This window comes from Crocuta crocuta, unplaced genomic scaffold (genome assembly GCF_008692635.1).
Source record: "Crocuta crocuta isolate KB4526 unplaced genomic scaffold, BGI_CrCroc_1.0 scaffold27, whole genome shotgun sequence".
In the NCBI taxonomy this organism is placed as follows: Eukaryota; Metazoa; Chordata; class Mammalia; order Carnivora; family Hyaenidae; genus Crocuta; species Crocuta crocuta.
This window is the reverse complement of record NW_027532250.1, coordinates 561,471-578,749: the sequence shown is the minus strand read 5'-3', so window position 1 is coordinate 578,749 and position 17,279 is coordinate 561,471. Positions and strand designations below refer to the sequence as shown.

Below are 17,279 nucleotides of genomic sequence, written 5' to 3'. Positions count from 1 at the left end.
TGCCCTCTTGGGGAAGCTTTTAGTTCTCAATAAGGAGATGACGGGCTGTAGTGAGAGGGGTCGTTTTTGATGGGCGTCAGTAGCAAAGATGTTTTTGCCCACATCTGGCTCCAGCTGCAGCTACAGAACGCTGGGCTCCTGGAGGCCAAAGACACGGCTCATTGGAAAGGTAGTCAGATGGGAGGGTTCTCTTTAGGCCTTTCATTCTTGAAGGTGTGTCATTGGCCATGGAATGAGAGTAACTACTAGTATAAGTAACTCCAAACAGTAGGTGATCCAGGAGTGTAGTTGATTCTGCTGTAATGCAATGTCTGCGTTCCTAGAAATCACCACACTGTATAGAGTAACACGATCAAAACTACACAGGCTACGAGAGGGAAATGACGTTAAGTGCACAGCCTTCAAAAACTTTGTGGGTCACATGCGTGCGTGCACACGCGCGCACACACACACAGATCGGAACCTAATAAAAGCAGTAGTGTGGTTTTACACACATTAAATGGGTAGGAAATACATTAATGCTTAAATAAACATGGCACTTCACCTTGAAAAAGACGTGGAGTTTGCCTCTGGAAGTGGCTGTTAGAAGAGTTGGGAGTTTACGAGTCACTGTGCAGTGGAGGACGGAGGGCGGGTGTGACACCAGGTTCGGGTGGGCGTGGCCGCTGATGGGGCCCCTGGTGCGAGTAGGGGTGCGATTATGTGTCTCCAGGCGGCGTGGCCGAGCTGGCTGCAGTCTTCTGTGCTCACACGGCATTTCCTGCAGATAGAATCCTGCATAAGCAAATGTGAAATTTGTTTTATGCTCAGATTGTCTCCCTAATATGCACATCAATCACATTGGAACAAATTCACGTTTTCAAAATAAGCTTTATAGCAGAACTGACTGTAGTTTATTTGATTTTGGAATTGAGTCCCTTTCCCTTTCTTCCTTTCCATCATTATTGATTTCTTAATTTATATTTAAGTTAAGCCCATATCAAATTGATTTTTTATACCCGGAGCACTTTTGAAGGAGAGAAGGCAGCCCGAGATTTTAATTTTGCTCGTCCTTATCCACCAGGTAGTTTCCTCCTCGGTGGATATGCCTGCCTGCCTCTGTTTGTCTATCTAGATACACACACTGAGATGTTTACTAGACGCCAGGCACAGGGCCTGGAAATGCAGAATGTGTTCTGTATTCTGGAACTTAAAAAACTGGTAGGGTATCATCCTTATCTTCAGGAGCTTAGAGTCTCATTGAAAAGTTTTAAAGGTACAGATTTGAATGTCTTTTTTAAGTTATTTTTTATTTTCTTAAAAAATTTTTTTAAATGTTTTTTATTTATTTCTGAGAGAGAGAGACAGCGTGAGCAGGGGAGGGTCAGAGAGAGAGACACAGAATCTGAAGCAGGCTCCAGGCTCTGAGCTGTCAGCACAGAGCCTGACACGGGGCTCGAACCCATGAACCATGAGATCATGACCTGAGCCGAAGTTGGACGCTCATCCAACTGAGCCACTTAGGCGCCCACAGATTTGAATGTCTTTGTTCAGTCTCCTTAGGGAACAAATGGACCAATGTTATGTATTTCCTGGTTTTCGAGCACAGGAGCACACAGACCTCCCATCCCATTTCCTACTTCTTTGCAGATGTGAGATAGGAGGAAAGAGCTTGCTTGGAGGAAACACAAAGACATCCTTGATTTACATGGTGGAAAGGTGTCAATTTAAAAAAGGGTTGAAAAGGACCAAAGAGGTCTCATAATCAACCCTCCCACCAGAGTCCTTAATAAACCTAGTAGTCAGGTGTCCATGGTAGAATGGTAACTGGTAAATGGAAAGGGAAAAAAGCACGTTTCAGGTAACGTAAATAGTGTGATCCCCTTTGTTAGTTCCCGTCTCTGCACATGTGCGTAGGTACTGTTTGCATCAGCAGAGATGATGTGGAAGATCTACCATATTAGTTACCTCAGGGGACAAGGGAAAGCTTATTAACTTCCTCTTTATACATCTTTTATTGTTTGGCTTGTTTTAAGAAGCATGTTTTACTTTTTTAATTAAAAAATCTAATAAAGTAGAAAATGAATAAATAATAATAATAAAAAATACCCTCAGGGCACTGAGCTTTGTTTCATCTTCCCAGTAGCCTGAGTAGTTATAAACCCAAACGTGATGTCTCAGGTGTGGGCTGCCTGGCAGGACTCTGAACTTGCTGTAGCCTAAGATGACATTAGCTTTCCTGGTAGCAACACCGTATTGTTAGGGATTTCCGTGTTTGTAGACCATTAACACCTCACAGCCTTTCCTACATCTGCTACCCTTGGCATACTCTGCCCTTGATAATCATTTTGGACTCCAGTCTAGTCCTTCACATTCTCCCTGTTAGAGTTCTTCTTATTATTGTGGAAATCAGTGTTTAACACAGGTTGGTTAAGAACTGGCCGTGGATACAGGCTGCCTAGTTCAGAGCCTAAATACTTAACCACTAACTAGCATGAACGCTTAGACAGAACTGCATATTCCCGGGCCTCCATTTTCTCCTCTGTAAAGCTGCAATGGCCATAAAGTTGTGTGATTTCGAGGAGACACTGGGGGTTAGAACACTTACCTAGGTGGCCTGGTGGCATGGTGAGAACATGCTGGATTTTAGATGCTATTGCTGGTGCGTTGACCTCATCCTTTCTGCCACCTGAGATAATGGGCTAGCTTTGGATCTTGCCTCTTCCTCCAACCCTACTCCGTTTCCCTCACAAGGTCTCTAATCTGGCCCTGTCTCATTCCACAGGTCCCTTCACCGATGTCGTCACCACCAACCTGAAGCTTGGCAACCCGACAGACCGGAATGTGTGTTTTAAAGTGAAGACCACGGCACCACGTAGGTACTGTGTGAGACCCAACAGTGGGATCATCGATGCAGGGGCCTCGATTAATGTATCTGGTAAGTCGTGAGACTGGAGGCCTATAGGGTGGGCTCAAAAGTCCCCCTAAAGCCAGTGGGGTAAAGTTTGCTCTCGGTGTAGCAAATCAAGGCAATAGACTTCTCCCTCAGCCTTCCACCCTCTGACTGAAAAGCTTAGTGGGTCTCACTCACCTGTTGGTCTTTCCATAATTAATGCCTCTTTGGTTTAATGCTTACAGCCTTCTGCGCCTCAATAGTTGGAGCAAAATGAAAGTGGTAACTTCAGACTTTACTTCAGAATGAGTTTGGTTTTCACTCTCTTGAAATTAAATCTGCCCTTTGGCAATAAATAAAAAAGGGCTAAACAAACTTAATTTTACTTTGTGGGAGAACGCTAAATGGAGTTATTTTCTTATTTAGGCTAAATGGTTTCTGACATTAGGCTCATGTCATTCCCAATGATTGGTGACCACACTTTACTGACTGTGAAAAGCTCAGGGAGATGAGGGCTGAGGAGACTGGAATATATTCAAGGGCGTAAGTTTTGTGTGCGTCTGATGGGCTTTTCTTTTTCTGTCTGAGAATGCATGTATTTTCCAAAGTCCAACTTTTGAAAAGACGCTGGTAAAGTGCCCAGATTGAGAATTGGATTTAGAATTAAGGAGATGTGAGTGATGGGTTTGAGTTTAAGTGTCCTTTAGAAATGGAATAAACTCGCAGCACATTAGAACTTCTGGATCCAGGGCGCCTTTCATGTCTGCGCAGGAGCTGTGGGGGCTTGTTTATCTTGTGCGTATCAGGAGACTTTGTGCGCATCATTAGATGCTGCTGCTCATTTGAAATGGGTACCTGACTGGCTTTTTCCATGACAGATTTTGACCGTGATGCATTTGGCTATTCATTTGACACCTAAAAGAAAATGATTCACCTCTTTGGAAAGATATAAGGTGTTTCATTATCTGATCATTTCTGCAAACTCTTATTCCCCACCTCCATTGGTCTTTCTCATTATGGTGCTCCCACACCAGCCATCGCCCTGTGTGCTTCTCTCTGAGGCTGTAAGACCTGATCCGAACTCTTGAATTGGGTTGTTATCCAGGAAGTCAGGAGGGCGAGAGCCAGATTTTCTTGAGGGTCTCCTTTGTGCTGGGCCAGCACACACATTGTCTCATATAATTTCTGTTATCTGCCCGGTGAGGAACACATCATTACCTGCCTTATACTGAGAAGGAGACCAGTGGCTGTAGGCTCATGAAGCTAGCAAGCGACAGAGCCAAGGTGTGGATCATTTCTGCCTGCCTCTGAAGCCCAGATGAGACTTCAGCAGCCGGAGAAAGGAAGGGGTCCGCGATGCTGCCATTTCTGCTGTACCCCTTGGATCCATACGGTGTCAGTTATTCTGTTGAAATCAAGGGTAGCTGAAATCTTTTATTCCCTTTTATTGACTTATTTTTTTCCCCTTCATTTCTTTGCCCATATCAGATTTGAGTCAGTAGATGAGAATTACCAATTTTCACAGTAAATAAGGGGCAGCAACATGGTTTCTCAATAAAATAGCCTCAACAGGCAGTTGTACAGCGTAGGTGTGCTTTCCAGGATTAAATAGAAGTGTGTGTGTGTGTGTGTGTGTGTGTGTGTGTGTGTGTTTCAGAAGGATTCATCCTCCTCACATCACAGGAGTGTTTTTTAAAGTAATGACCGCGGGCATTTGTTTTGCTTTATAATTACCTGGTTAAGGAAGACCCAAGATTTTGTGGTCGTGGACTTTCTTTTGCACATAAGAAGGTAGGGTGCAGAGAATGGGTGTGATTGTCTAATGTCACCTGGGTGATTAGTGGCAGAGCTGGTATTTGAAACCAGCTTTGCTCCTGATTCAGTGGCTCTTCTGTGACAGGAAGCCGCCTCCACTGTGTCATGGGGCGGCCCCACTTACAGGTGAATGTAAACTATCAAGTACCATGGTTCTCAACAGGGAATGTACTTGGAGGGAAAGTGATTGAGTCATAAAATGTCCATGTGTCTACAGGCCTTACTCCCAGATGAAACAGGATTATGTTCGTTATCGAAGAAGGGCTCCCTTGTTTTTATTTGGTGTGTATTTATCTCAGTGCTTGAGGTGCACGTGGGTGAAGCCAGAGGTCATTGCATTCTGGGTCGGCATCTCCAGTTGGCAAAGGAGGCTTGTTCCCATTTGCCGCAGTTCTATGTGCCGAGGGGCCATTGTGTCATTTATTAGACATTCGTATCTTGAGGTAAAAAGCACTGGACTTCTCCAAGGCCCTCTTAAAATGCAGCTGTATGAGACATCTTGGTGAGTTCCTAGAGTTCTAGGTTCCTTTGAGAGAGCAACTGTCCTCAGGACCAGAAGGGTACCTGCAGACAGGCAGTGCAGAGTCCAGAAGCCAGCCTTCCCTCTCCCCAGGTGTGTACCTGGCTAGGCTCGGCGCTGCCCACCTGCCTCAGACATCACTGAATTTGAGATCTGGGAACCAGAGCAGCAAGCTTAGTGGTGCCCTTTAACCTGTTGGCCGATCTTTGGCTGATCCATTAATGTTTCTAGGTTGTAATTTTCTTATTTGTAAAGCGGAAGGAGTCCTATCTGTCTCCCAGTGTCTCCCAGTGCTGTGTTGACTGAGTGCGTGGTACAAGAGGGAGATGGCATTATTTTCCCACTAGCTTTGACAAAACCTGGCTAGTTTTTGTTGAGGATGGATTGTACCTATTTGAATTGCTATTTTAGGAATAAATAAATTCCATACATTTTTGGTTAATTAATGGAGTTTTTCTAATTTTAAGGAGAGATACGTATCGTTTTTCTTTCTATGATGTGCATTTGTCTTCTGGTGAAAAGCCTCTAGTGAATTTTCAAATACAGTCTATTAAAAGGTGGTCATCAAATCAGCTTACAATATTACTACCAGTGCTGCCTGATCTACCACTTAGATTGTCCCAGCACGCCTGCAAAGGACAAGCCTAGTACATGATTTCTCTCCCATTTCTGAAAACTCTCGGGATGTGCTCTTAGGGAAGGTTATAAATCATTCTTGGAGAGAGTGGGGCGGGAAGGGAAGGAAAGAAAGGGAAGAGGAGGAGGAGGTCCACCCAGGTCACTGGCCAGAGGGCCTGGGGTTTTGAGGGCACGCAAATCAGGGTTGTTTCGGGGGAGGGGGTGGGACTTCGTAGCTGTCAGGTGTCTTTCTGACACACCCTGTGACACTTTTCTCAGCTTTCAGGGACGCTGGGTATTCAAGGGAGCTGACTTCGTGCGTCAGAGGCCACACTCTGACCTGTCCTGTTATTTGCTTCACAAGATGGCAAATACTTATTGAGTCCTTAAAAACTAACAGTTCTGTTTTATTAACTTAGATGGTAAGGTAATGCTTGGAAACCGGCATAACCTACATTTTTTGTGTCAGTAGATGAAAATGTGTGGATTTCCCAAAGGAGTGATTCGTGGTCTGGTCACCGGGTCCTGGGTGGGAGTCCTTTTCTTTGTCCTCTGTGGATGCCTGTCTCCGCCCTTCCTTCCCGAGGCCCGTTCCGGAGTCTGTGCCTGCTGCACGAGGCGGGGTGGCGGGTGAGGGGCGCAGAGAGCTTTCTGTTTGCGTTAATTGGCCCAGAATGCCATGGTTTTGGCCCTTGCTTCTTGATACACACCATCTACTAGAGATGGCTTTGAATTATTCAAATCTGGACCTCAGCAAAATAGCTACACTTAAATGGAGATTGGAGAAGAGGAGATTGGATTTTTTCCCCTCTGAGATTTTAAATGCAAGGAAAATAGAACTTTTTGAATTAATGAATTGTTTGAAGCGGTGGGGGGTCTCCCCATTTGTTCTAGCTTTACAAAATTAAATCTATTTTCTGAACTGTCTGGTGGGAAAATATTTTTAAAGTAGATAATTTCTGAAAATGTCTTTGTGGTAAGCTGTTAGTGGTTGTGAATTTTTTTTTTAATACTGCAGTTTAATAATGAGGGAGTTTTCCATTAATATTCCAAACCATGTTTGCCAGCGGATACAGCAGGTGAAGTGGTAAAATTATGGGCCCATCAAAAATACTTATGCTTCCTGTAATATGATATTAAGTTTAATATTTTTATAACCTCCACTGAATTCTAATTTCACTAAAGTAGCGAGCATGCTTCCATTTGCAGTTCAGTTATGCACATTGGGTTGCCTTTGTACCAAGCAAATTAGAAATGCAAAATCTCTGTGTGTGGGGGGGGGCATTAGAAAGAGTCATTAAAAATACCAATATTTAGGTACAGATACACTTTAATAAGTGTACCCTGGGAACTGAAAATGGATTAAAGACAAACAGAAATCTACTAGTGTCAGAATCTGTACTTTAAATTAAAATTCAAAGAATTAAGGAGCAGTATTCACTCCTGACATATAGCTCTTTTCAGCACTTATTTCAATCACATTTTAAAGCATGAAGTTCTTCCAGTAAAATCCCGAGGACAGAGAATGAATATCAGCAACTCTTCTTGGATGGAAACAGTGGTCAATTAATGTAATTGGGTAGTATTGCAATTGAGAATTAATCCTTTTAAGATTTTGCTGACTCAGTTTAACGGAGCTGTCTGCTTGCCCTGGACCAGTCAGCCTTGGGCTGCGGCTTTTAGGTGATTAGCACCAGCATATAAGTGCACTGCCCTTAGAGAGAGAAGTCAGCTGTTCATTTGTCAAGTGCTGATAGTAGGAGCTAAATTTGGGAGGTTTGGGCATCTTAACAGCAACATTCTTCTTCGTTTGATCATTTGCTTTGGAAGTCTCTGATAAGCGAACTCTTTTATAAATGGTTTTCATGAGTCAAGTTTATTACTCTCTGATAAGAGCAACTCACATTCATACCTAAAAGATGTCTTTAATCTTTTTCACCAGATGAGAGATTCTGGTGTTATACAAAAGGAAATTAATAAAAATTCAGCTTAATTATGCTTTTTAAGATATTTTAAAAAGTTTAGTGTAATATTGAAGTTTCTTAAGAAGAATCCTGTGTTTCATTTTTTGTGAGCATGACACGATTTATTTATTCTTTACATTTTCAAAGAGTGTGATCAGGAGGACCTGTCTGGGACAGAGTTCGCCGCACTCAGTGGAAGGCAACTTCAGCTTTCTGCAGAGTCCCCAAGGAGCAGAAATTAATGAGCAGCCAAAAGTGATGTTCTTTTCACTGATTATAGTTTCTTGGGTATTTACACACCTGAGCTCCTCATCTTGACCTTCCTATGTACCCTTACATTAGACCCCCCGTTAGCCTTGTCCTGGTGTTCAGCCCATCACAGGCCGGGATGAAGTAAAAGGGCTCTGGGAGGTGGCCACGGTGGAGGGCTGGACAGGAATAGCACAGAGAACGAGTAAGAGAGAGGATTTAGGAACCACAGCAGGGCTCTGGAGTCACATCAGCTTCAGGGCAAACTGTTCGCCGAATTCCAGTTGATCCATCCTGGGGGCCATGGTGGTCTGAAGTTGTGTGTAGTGGGTGTAATCCTCGGAGTAATCAGGAAACGGCTATATTGCATTCCATTATAAAGTATTATAGGAGATAGGAAAGTATGTTGGAATTTTTAAAAAGATGTGTATTTTAAAAGATGATAATTTGTAAAAAAGAGTGAATGAGCCCTGTGTTTTGGCCAGTGCCTGCATCTGGCACATCTCATCTTCCAGTGGCACCGAGGTACGTTTGTACTCGTCTCTGCACAAATAAATTAACCAGACAATGGGAGTTTGTTATCTAAGACGTTCTATACTGAATTGGAAAATCTTATAGAGAACACAGAGACAATTCAATATTAACTTATTTATAAATAGTTAAAAATTATTTGTGTGCTGGACTCCTAGTTCCATCAGTAGCTCCCTGGATAGGCAGAGTCCAGGAAAGCAGTTATGTTTTCAACACTTTGAGAATCCTAACAGAAGTAATACATTTTCTCATGATAAGGGTACGGAGTCTAAAATGCTGAGTTGCTTTGCTTTAGGCTAGAATTGTTTCACCTCATTGTGGAAATACTGGTCTCTTAAGCTGATTGTGAGCTCTGACTTGTTTCTGATTAGCTTAACAGAGTGGAGCAGTGACCACATTACTGTGCCACACGTGCAGTTTGCTGTAGACTAGCCGTGTGCACAGGCGATAGGAAGGGAGGGAGAGAGGGAGACGGGGGGATGGGAAGATTGGAAACCACCGTCCTAACCCACGGGTACGAGGGTGAATGGCTCTGGAGGTAGGAAAGAAGGGCAGCCAGATGGTTGAGGGTTATAAACGGCTTTCTCTCTTTGTGCTGCCCCGAGGAGGTTTCTGGAGGGAGCACGAGTCAGGAGTGCTTTGAATGTTGGAAGGGAAGAAGGTACACACCTGTGAAGCAGTGAGAAATTAGCACCCAGAAAGTGTGATACCAGAACACGAAGTCCTGCTCTCAGTCTAACTGGGCGGAAGGGTGGACACGTGAGAGGGAGTGTCGGTATCTTCACGTCAACAGTGTCCACTGGCAGAATAAGGCTCCCGAGTAAGGAGGGTGTGAGACAGCTTTCTGGTGGGAGCCACAGCGTGAGGCGACGTACAGAGCATGCATTCTCCAGGTGTGGTCCCTGGGCTGGGCGGGAGGATCAGGATCCTGTAGACACACGCGTTCAGGGCCCCGCCCCATAGCTGTTGGATCAGAAGCTCTGGAGGTGGGGCCTTGCCACCCGTGTTTTAACATGAGCTCCATCCAGGTGATTCTGATGTATGCTGAGCCTTGAGACCCTCTCATTACCAAGTCAGATTAGTGGGTTCAGCCCTGGAAAGTTGGTATATTGAGATGTGAGGGGGGCAGGAAGACCAAGAGAGACATGCCAGGTACGGCCGACATGATCAGAAGAGGCTTTGGTCGAGACAGAACACCCTGGGTGTGGGCGCGTGGCCAACACAACGTGTGCCCGGGTTGTGGGGTCAGACCAGGAAATAGGAGGAGACTGGGCGGAGTTGAACTGATTTTCTTTTACTCGGGAAATAGGGTTGTTCGGTAGGAGGGTTTTGGTCTGAGGAACATGGTGACGGTGAATCAGGGTGTGTCGGGGGAGATTAAATTTATGGGGGTTTATGGCAGCTGTGCAGGATGACTTGATTGGGAGAGAAACTGGGAGGAAGGGAGAAGATCTCCTAGGAGAGAAATCTAGATGTCAGTGGAGGCCTGAGCTGAGATTGGGTCACGTAAAATGAGGAGAGAGACCTCTTGAAGGTTGATTATGACATTGGGGCGCCCGGGTGGCTTAAGTCGGTTGCGCTGCTGACTCCTGGTTTCAGGTCACTGAGTGTGGAGCCTACTTGGGATTCTCTCCCTCCCTCCCTTCTCTCGTTTTCTCTCTCTCTCTCTCTGCCCCTCTTCCCCACTTGCATTCTCTCTCTCTAAAGTAATAAATAGATAAAAAGTAAAAGATTCTGAGATTAAAACATAATAATAACGCATGTGCCGTGGTGCTTGTGAGACCCACTGGTTTGCCCTGTTCGCACCGTGGTGCAGACGGACGCGAGGTGTGACTGCCTGGCTTCTCGTTGGAGCTTGTGTGCTGCGTCCAGACAGCTCATCCCCTCTCTGAGGGGGGCGTGGGGCATGGCATATATTCTGCATTTCTTCTCTTTTGGAGAAAGTCTGACCTTGCCGGCCCTCTGTTTTTTGACCCCCAAAGATCCTTTCCTAACAGGACCCCGACGCGGCAGGCGTGGTTTCCTGTGTTAATGTTGGCGAGCGGTCTCCTGGTAACCGGCTTCTTTTTAATGTAGTAATAGCGGATACATTTTAAAAGTAGGAGAGATGGTTCGTTTAAGAGGGTTTTATCATCAGTGTCTCTGATATTCAAGTGAAATAAATTAAGTTAATGGGAAGCTCTTTTATAGCCTGTCACAGAAAAAAGTACATAATTTCTGTCACAATTTGCGTGTATGGGGCTGAAAGAACAAACGATTAACAACATTTATTCTGTCATGTCCTCATAAAGTTCCAGTTAATAGGGTACAGCAAACCGGACTGGACAGGAGAGGAGAGGAGCTGAGAAATACAAACTCTCTGACCTGAGTTGGGGGCAGTGGTGAGCAGGGGTGGGTTCCAGGCACGGCGAGGGTTTATGAAAGTTCTCAGGGTCTGTGTGGACGCTTGCTGTCCTCGCTGTCCCCGGCTGCTGGTCCCGAACCCACAGGAGACCGACGCTGGTAGGTGGCGGGCAGGAGAGGGGCCGGGCTCCACCTTGTCGCCTGAGCTGCCCGGAGGCCCGCCAGCAGGCCGGGGTTCCCGCTCTCAGCTCACCGCCCTCCCGGGTGCGCTGGGCGTGTTTGTCTCTGGGCCCCACGTCCCTGCCTCTCGGCCTGCGGCTGTCTCCAGGCTCTGTTAGCGTGATTTGATTACGGCCTGTACCCACTTCTTTGTGTTTTTACATTCGTGTTGAATTCTATGGTCTAAATGTAAGTGATACCTTTTTAGCGGTTCTTTCAGACCACATGACAAGGCGGTGGCTTGGGGGGTAGGATGTTCTCTGGGCCTGAAGCTGTGCCGGTGATGCCCGTGACGCCCGTGGGTGGCAGGGGACCTCCGCGCCCTCCTGCAGGGATGGAGCTGGCAGCCACAAGGAGGTTTGGCTAGTGGAGCACAGGGGGCCCTGGCCCCGTTCCTGTAGCAGGTGTGCATGTACACGCGTGTGTGAGCGCACTCCTGTCTCCACCCAAGGCCTGGGGTGCTNCTGTGCCGGTGATGCCCGTGACGCCCGTGGGTGGCAGGGGACCTCCGCGCCCTCCTGCAGGGATGGAGCTGGCAGCACTCCTGTCTCCACCCAAGGCCTGGGGTGCGCTGGAGCTCACAGCTCGGTTTCTGGGAAGTGGCTTTCTCTTTTGTTTATTTATTTTTAAGTAATCTCTACACCCAACGTGGGGCTTGAACTCACAACCTGGGGGTTAGGACTCCCACACTCCACCCACTGAGCCAGCCAGGAACCCCAGTTGCTTTTCTCCTTTAAACTGCACTTTCTCCCGAGAGGCACTACACGAAGCTACCAGCGCCTTGGCCTGAATGATTTTGCCAGACCCTTCTCCTGCTGGACGGACGTGTGAGGCAGCTCGTCTGGAATAATAGCTCTCAGTTTTTTGGTCCCAAGACTCTTCTCTTCCTGGAGAAACTGAAGGCCCAGAGAGCTTTTTCATTTGTGGGTTGTATCAGTATTTATCATAATAACCATTAAAGTGAGGATTTTAGAGACTGGTAATTCATTCAAGCACATGAGTAAGTCACTTATATGCCAACAGTGACATTTTTAATGAAAAATAACTTTGAAATTTTAGTGAGAAGCCTTGCATTATTTGACGTGTTTTGCCAATCCCCTTCGTGTCTGGCTCAGTAGCGAATAGGCTGGACTGTCCCATGTGCTGTAGCATTTCGCCTGTTACAGTGTGTTGATCTCGTGAGTGTAGGTGAAGGGAAACCGCTTTGCGACACATCTGTGGTTCAGAAAGGGACGAGTGTTTTCAGTGGCCTTTCCAGGAAATTCTGGACATTGTACTTTAATACTACACCAAAACTTGGCAAGTGGCACTTTTCTTAACATTTAGTACAGTGAGGAGTCTGAAGCCATGTCAGTGAACTTTATTTCACTAAAATGCGTGGGTCTCTTCTTGCACTTGGAATGGATTTTTGAATCCCGTTTGTTAGCTGAATGCACGTCTTCCAGATGCTGACATATTTCATGACACAGCATCAAAAAATGGTTAATCTCATCAGAAAAGTCAAGTATTTGAAAAACTGAACTTTTGATGGCAGATGCAGGTCTTCCAACAGTCTTCTTTTTGGTACACAGCTTGATTTTCTCATTGGCAACTATTATATGTTTTCCTTGAAGTGATCATTTTCGAGACAGTACCTGCCGTCCACCTGGGTCTTCATGGCCATGGTTTTTCTGTCCTTTGTTCTTTCAAGTAAGTGGTGTTCCAGGAGGAAGTTCTAGCCCTGCTCATGAGCCATACGCTTGTACAGCCACTCTCCTGGGACAGCCGGGTGCTGTGCGCACTCGTATTTCATCTTGCGGAGTGTTCGGATGTATTGTCAGGGGTCGAAGTTTAGTAAAATTATTAATTTTTATGGCTTCCTCCAGGTTATTATTAAGTGAAAGCAGCCTTTATTTTTTAATTTTTTTTAATGTTTTGTTTATTTCTGAGAGACAGCGTGAGCAGGGGAGGGTCAGAGAGGGAGACACAGAATCTGAAACAGGCTCCAGGCTCTGAGCTGACCGTCAGCACAGAGTCTGACACAGGGCTGAAACCCACAACCATGGGATCATGACCTGAGCCGAAGTCGGACGCTCAACCGACTGAGCCACCTAGGCGCCCCCCGACAGGCTTTTTTAAAGGCTGCTTTCAGGGTGCCTGAGTGGTTCAGTTGGTTAAGCATTTGACTTCGGCTCAGGTCATGATCCCATGGTTGTGGGTTTCAGCCCTGTGTCAGACTCTGTGCTGACGGTCAGCTCAGAGCCTGGAGCCTGTTTCAGATTCTGTGTCTCCCTTTCTGACCCTCCTCTGCTCACGCTGTCTCTCTCTCTTTCTCAGAAATAAACAAAACATTAAAAAGAAAAGAAAAGGAAAGAAAAAGCCTGCTGGGGTGCAGGATACCTGATGCAGGGTACTTGTGCTCTGCTTCCACCCCGGCCGGCCTTGCGGATCTCAGCACCGGCAGAGGGACAAATGTCTTGGTGTTGCCACGACCACACTGTTGACTTTCTGGATCACATCATGGGGGGGTGGGGGGGCGTGGGTCTGTGGATAATGCTTTGAGCAGCGGGGGGGTGGAATCTGACTCTGGAAGCAAAGCCAGTGTTGGAGCTCCGGCTCCATGCCGGCCGCGGGGTCTGAGTGAGACGAGGGCCTTTCTCAGCCCATCTGGGGGGCAGCACGGCTTGTTAGGCAGGCTGTTGCAGGGGCCGCGTGGGAGGAGTGACGGAAGCGTGCCTTCTGAGGGGCCTAGTGCAGAGGAGGTACCGGTGTGGCCATCTCCCTGCCCTTCCTGGGACCTCGAGCAGGCACTGGCGCTGTGGGGGCAGGGGAGGGTTGGGAAGGTCAGGTCTGCCCTGGCGTGTGCCTGCAATCCAGTGGCTTTCTTGGCTCTTCCTCCTTGCTTGTCTCCAGGGCTGGGGAGAAGGTGGAAAGGGAGCAGCAGGTCTCTCTGAGGCTGCTTGTGTGGAGGGGACTGCCTGGCTTCTCGGGACCCATCACTTGTCTACGTGGGACCCGCTGTAGGCTGAGCCAGCTTCTCCGAGAATTGGCAGTGTCTTCTGATGGCTGTCGTCTCCTGAGCACTGGGGGCTCTTTACAGATCACTCTGGTTCAGCCTCATTGGTCTCCATGGTGGCGGAGGACGGGGGACGTTCGCAGCTGAGAAGTACCATCTCAAGGGTGAGGCGCGCCGTGCTCGGGCCATCTGAGTGTGGTCTAGGACAGAGTTCACTTCTCTCCCGTGCTGACACTGCCACAGCATGCCTTTGTCACGTGAGGTGAGACCGGAACTTCCCAAGCCCTCACGTTAATTTTCAAAAATGAACATCTGACAGTAGTTTGAAGACGGTGACCAGCATCAACCAAGGTTGACAGTCCCTGCCCAAGAAAGATGACAGTCCGTGTGAAGACATTGGCTCCTCAGTTTATCACGTGGGTTTTCCTTGTTGCAGTCTTAGGGGTGGAAAAAGCGTGATGGGGATTGAACTTTGAGAAGAAGAGTCTGTGCTGTTGACATTGCTAGTCTGGTTGTCTGTCCTGTAGGTTAAATGTCGAGCCCCTGTGTGGCTGACACCCCAGGTCTGTCCGCAGGAGAGCTCTTGCCGGCTCAGCGGTGCCGGGGGTTAGTGTGTTCCAGGCCCAGAGCCACCAGCAAGGACTGCTCTTTCGGAGGGAACCGTGCCTTTACGCCTCCAGGTAGAGTGGCCTTGTGTCCTCCCCGCTGGTGTCATGCTGGCTTGGTACTCAGAACGTCTTTATTGGATCTAGACTTGATGTCATGTGTGTATAAGCCCTGAATTTTAACAAGGCTTGCACGTTACTGATTTTTGTCCTGAAGAAGTCTCCCAGTAATGCCTCCTGTCGCTCCGAGCCCGCATATACGGAAGCATTTGAGTGTGTTGTGTCGTTAGATTGCAGCGGCCTTTCCCGGTCCCCAAGAGGGAGGGCGCTCTGCCCCCCCCCCGCACGGATGGCGGAGCTGTTGGCGTTTCTCCTCCCCGTCGTGTTGCTTTAAGGAGGTAGTGGTGGCGCTCCGGGTGCAGAATGTGAAGCCGTCTCACTGGAGCAACCGGTGTGGCAGAAGGGGTGCTGCTGGCTTGCACTTGGCTCCTTGTTGAAGTGGTGCTGCATCCTGATATCGTGACCTTGAGAAAGTCGCTTCCCTTGGTTTTGTCTCAGATTCTTCATGTGTAAACTAGGGTTCAGGACCCATGCTCCTGTCGGCTACAGGGGTCGTTTGGTTGTGGGGTGTTAGAGTGGGGCTCAAAGGCAGGACGACACTGGCAAGCCCCCTGCAGAGGTGCTGGCCGAGAGGGACACGGCTTGCGCTGCTAGTGGGCCAGGACCCGGTCCCTCGCGGAGGACGCCTGCGTCTGAGTGTCCGCTCCTTCGTGCTCTGGCACGTCAGTTCACCTTTCTGTGCCTCGCTCTTCTCACCCGAAAACGGGCCTTAAAGTAACTCCTACGACAGTACCTGCCCCTCGGAGGTTACCCGAGGTTCAGAGCCCCGTTCCCTGCACGTGGGAGACGCCAAGTCCATGTTGGCCCTGATCGTGGTCTGGGCTGCAGGCGGCCTTTTCCTGCATGTGAGAAAGTTGCATGTCAGGGAACTTAACCAGATGTGTGGTTTAGCCAGAGCCTTACAGCAGATGCTGCAGTATCTCAAAGGGGCTGCGATTTGGGTGCCCGGGTGGCTCAGGTGGTTAAGCATCTGACTTCATCTCAGGTCATATCATGGCTCGTGGGGTCGAGCCGTGCGTTGGGCTCTGTGCTGACAGAGCCTGTCTTGGGTTCTGGGTCTCCCTCTCTCTGTCCCTCCCTCACTCTCTCTCTCTCTCGAAAATAAACATAAAAAAAATAAATCAGCCGTCATTTAACGAGGGTGGGTTCTAACTAAGGAGGCCAGTGGGAAAAGGAAGGTGTCTCCTCAGTGCAGTGGGTGTGACTTACCCAAGGGAGTCTTTCTGTGAGATTCCTCTAGGTTTGGGGAGAAAAGCTGAGGTGTACCTAGTGGTGTTTTTCCCTTGCTGTGAGTGTACAGGTTGTGAACATTTCCTAACATTGTGTTGGCAAAATGGTATTTGAAGCACCACCTTGAATGCCTTCTACGGCAAAGAGGCAGAGAAAAGCTAAAACAAAACAGTCACTTAAATGTCTTGGATTACTCTGTTTTACTTCCTGAAGAGATCATTTGGATGTGTTGTTTTGAGCAAAACTGGCAAATGCTGTTTCCACCTGGTTTACCTGTTGGGTAAGGGTTTACCTGTTGGGTAAGGTTTACCTGTTGGTTTACCACGTGGCAGACGTGGTGTCGGGCGCACGGTAGTGAAAGATCAGTGGACTAGGAATCGGGACACCTGAATCCTAAGCCCGAGTCCCAGCTCTGCCACTACCTGCTGTTTGATGTTGGGCAAGTCCCCCCACCTTTCTGGATCTCAGGTGTGAGACCCGAAAAGCGGAGAAGATGCTGGTCATCTTGCCCTGCTAACTTCCCCTGGGGCGGCAGGAGGCTTGGGGAGAAGCCTGGTAAACTGCTTTACAACCAGAGTACAAGTTTTAACGTAACAAATGGCTGCTGATAACCAAGCTCTGACCCTCCTAATGAAATATTTTCTTTCTCAGTGATGTTACAGCCTTTCGATTATGATCCCAATGAGAAAAGTAAACACAAGTTTATGGTTCAGTCTATGTTTGCTCCAACTGACACTTCTGATATGGAAGCAGTAGTAAGTACTGAATGCTTCTTACTTTTTTTTTAGTAATTAAAAAAATGAATAGGTACAGAATTTGGGGTGCATGCATTTCACAATGTGTCAAAACTGTTTTTAAAGGGGAGTGGTGTTTCCAAGGAGGTTTGTACTTTGACTACCTTTATGGTTTTTCTCAGACTTTGATTTTAAGCTTTTATGTAACTCTCCAGAACACTGTTCTGACTTTTATATCCGTTTGCTTCAGCGGTTCCTTGCTCTGATGGATGGTATGTCAAATGTTTGAGGATTCCCTCCCCTTTACGTGTCTCCCCTTCCATCCCCCAAAGAAAAAGGTCCTTCTCACTGAACGGGATGTCCCTTACTGTGGCTTCCCCATCCTCCCCCCGGAACCCAGAGGGGATGTGAGAGAGCGGATGCTAAATGTCCTTCAGGGCTTAGTTTTTGTTTTGTTCTGGTAT

The 17,279-nt window shown here is 47.4% G+C and overlaps 1 protein-coding gene across 1 annotated transcript in view; it reads left to right on the top strand.

The window, feature by feature from the left end:
* The window catches only part of VAPB (VAMP associated protein B and C), a 52,159-nt gene that overhangs the window by 24,856 nt on the left and 10,024 nt on the right, over positions 1 to 17,279 (top strand). The window contains exons 4-5 of the mRNA XM_077778318.1: positions 2,765 to 2,917; positions 16,733 to 16,836. Of these exons, the coding sequence (XP_077634444.1) occupies positions 2,765 to 2,917; positions 16,733 to 16,836 (257 nt within the window). The remainder of the gene's footprint in view (positions 1 to 2,764; positions 2,918 to 16,732; positions 16,837 to 17,279) is intronic.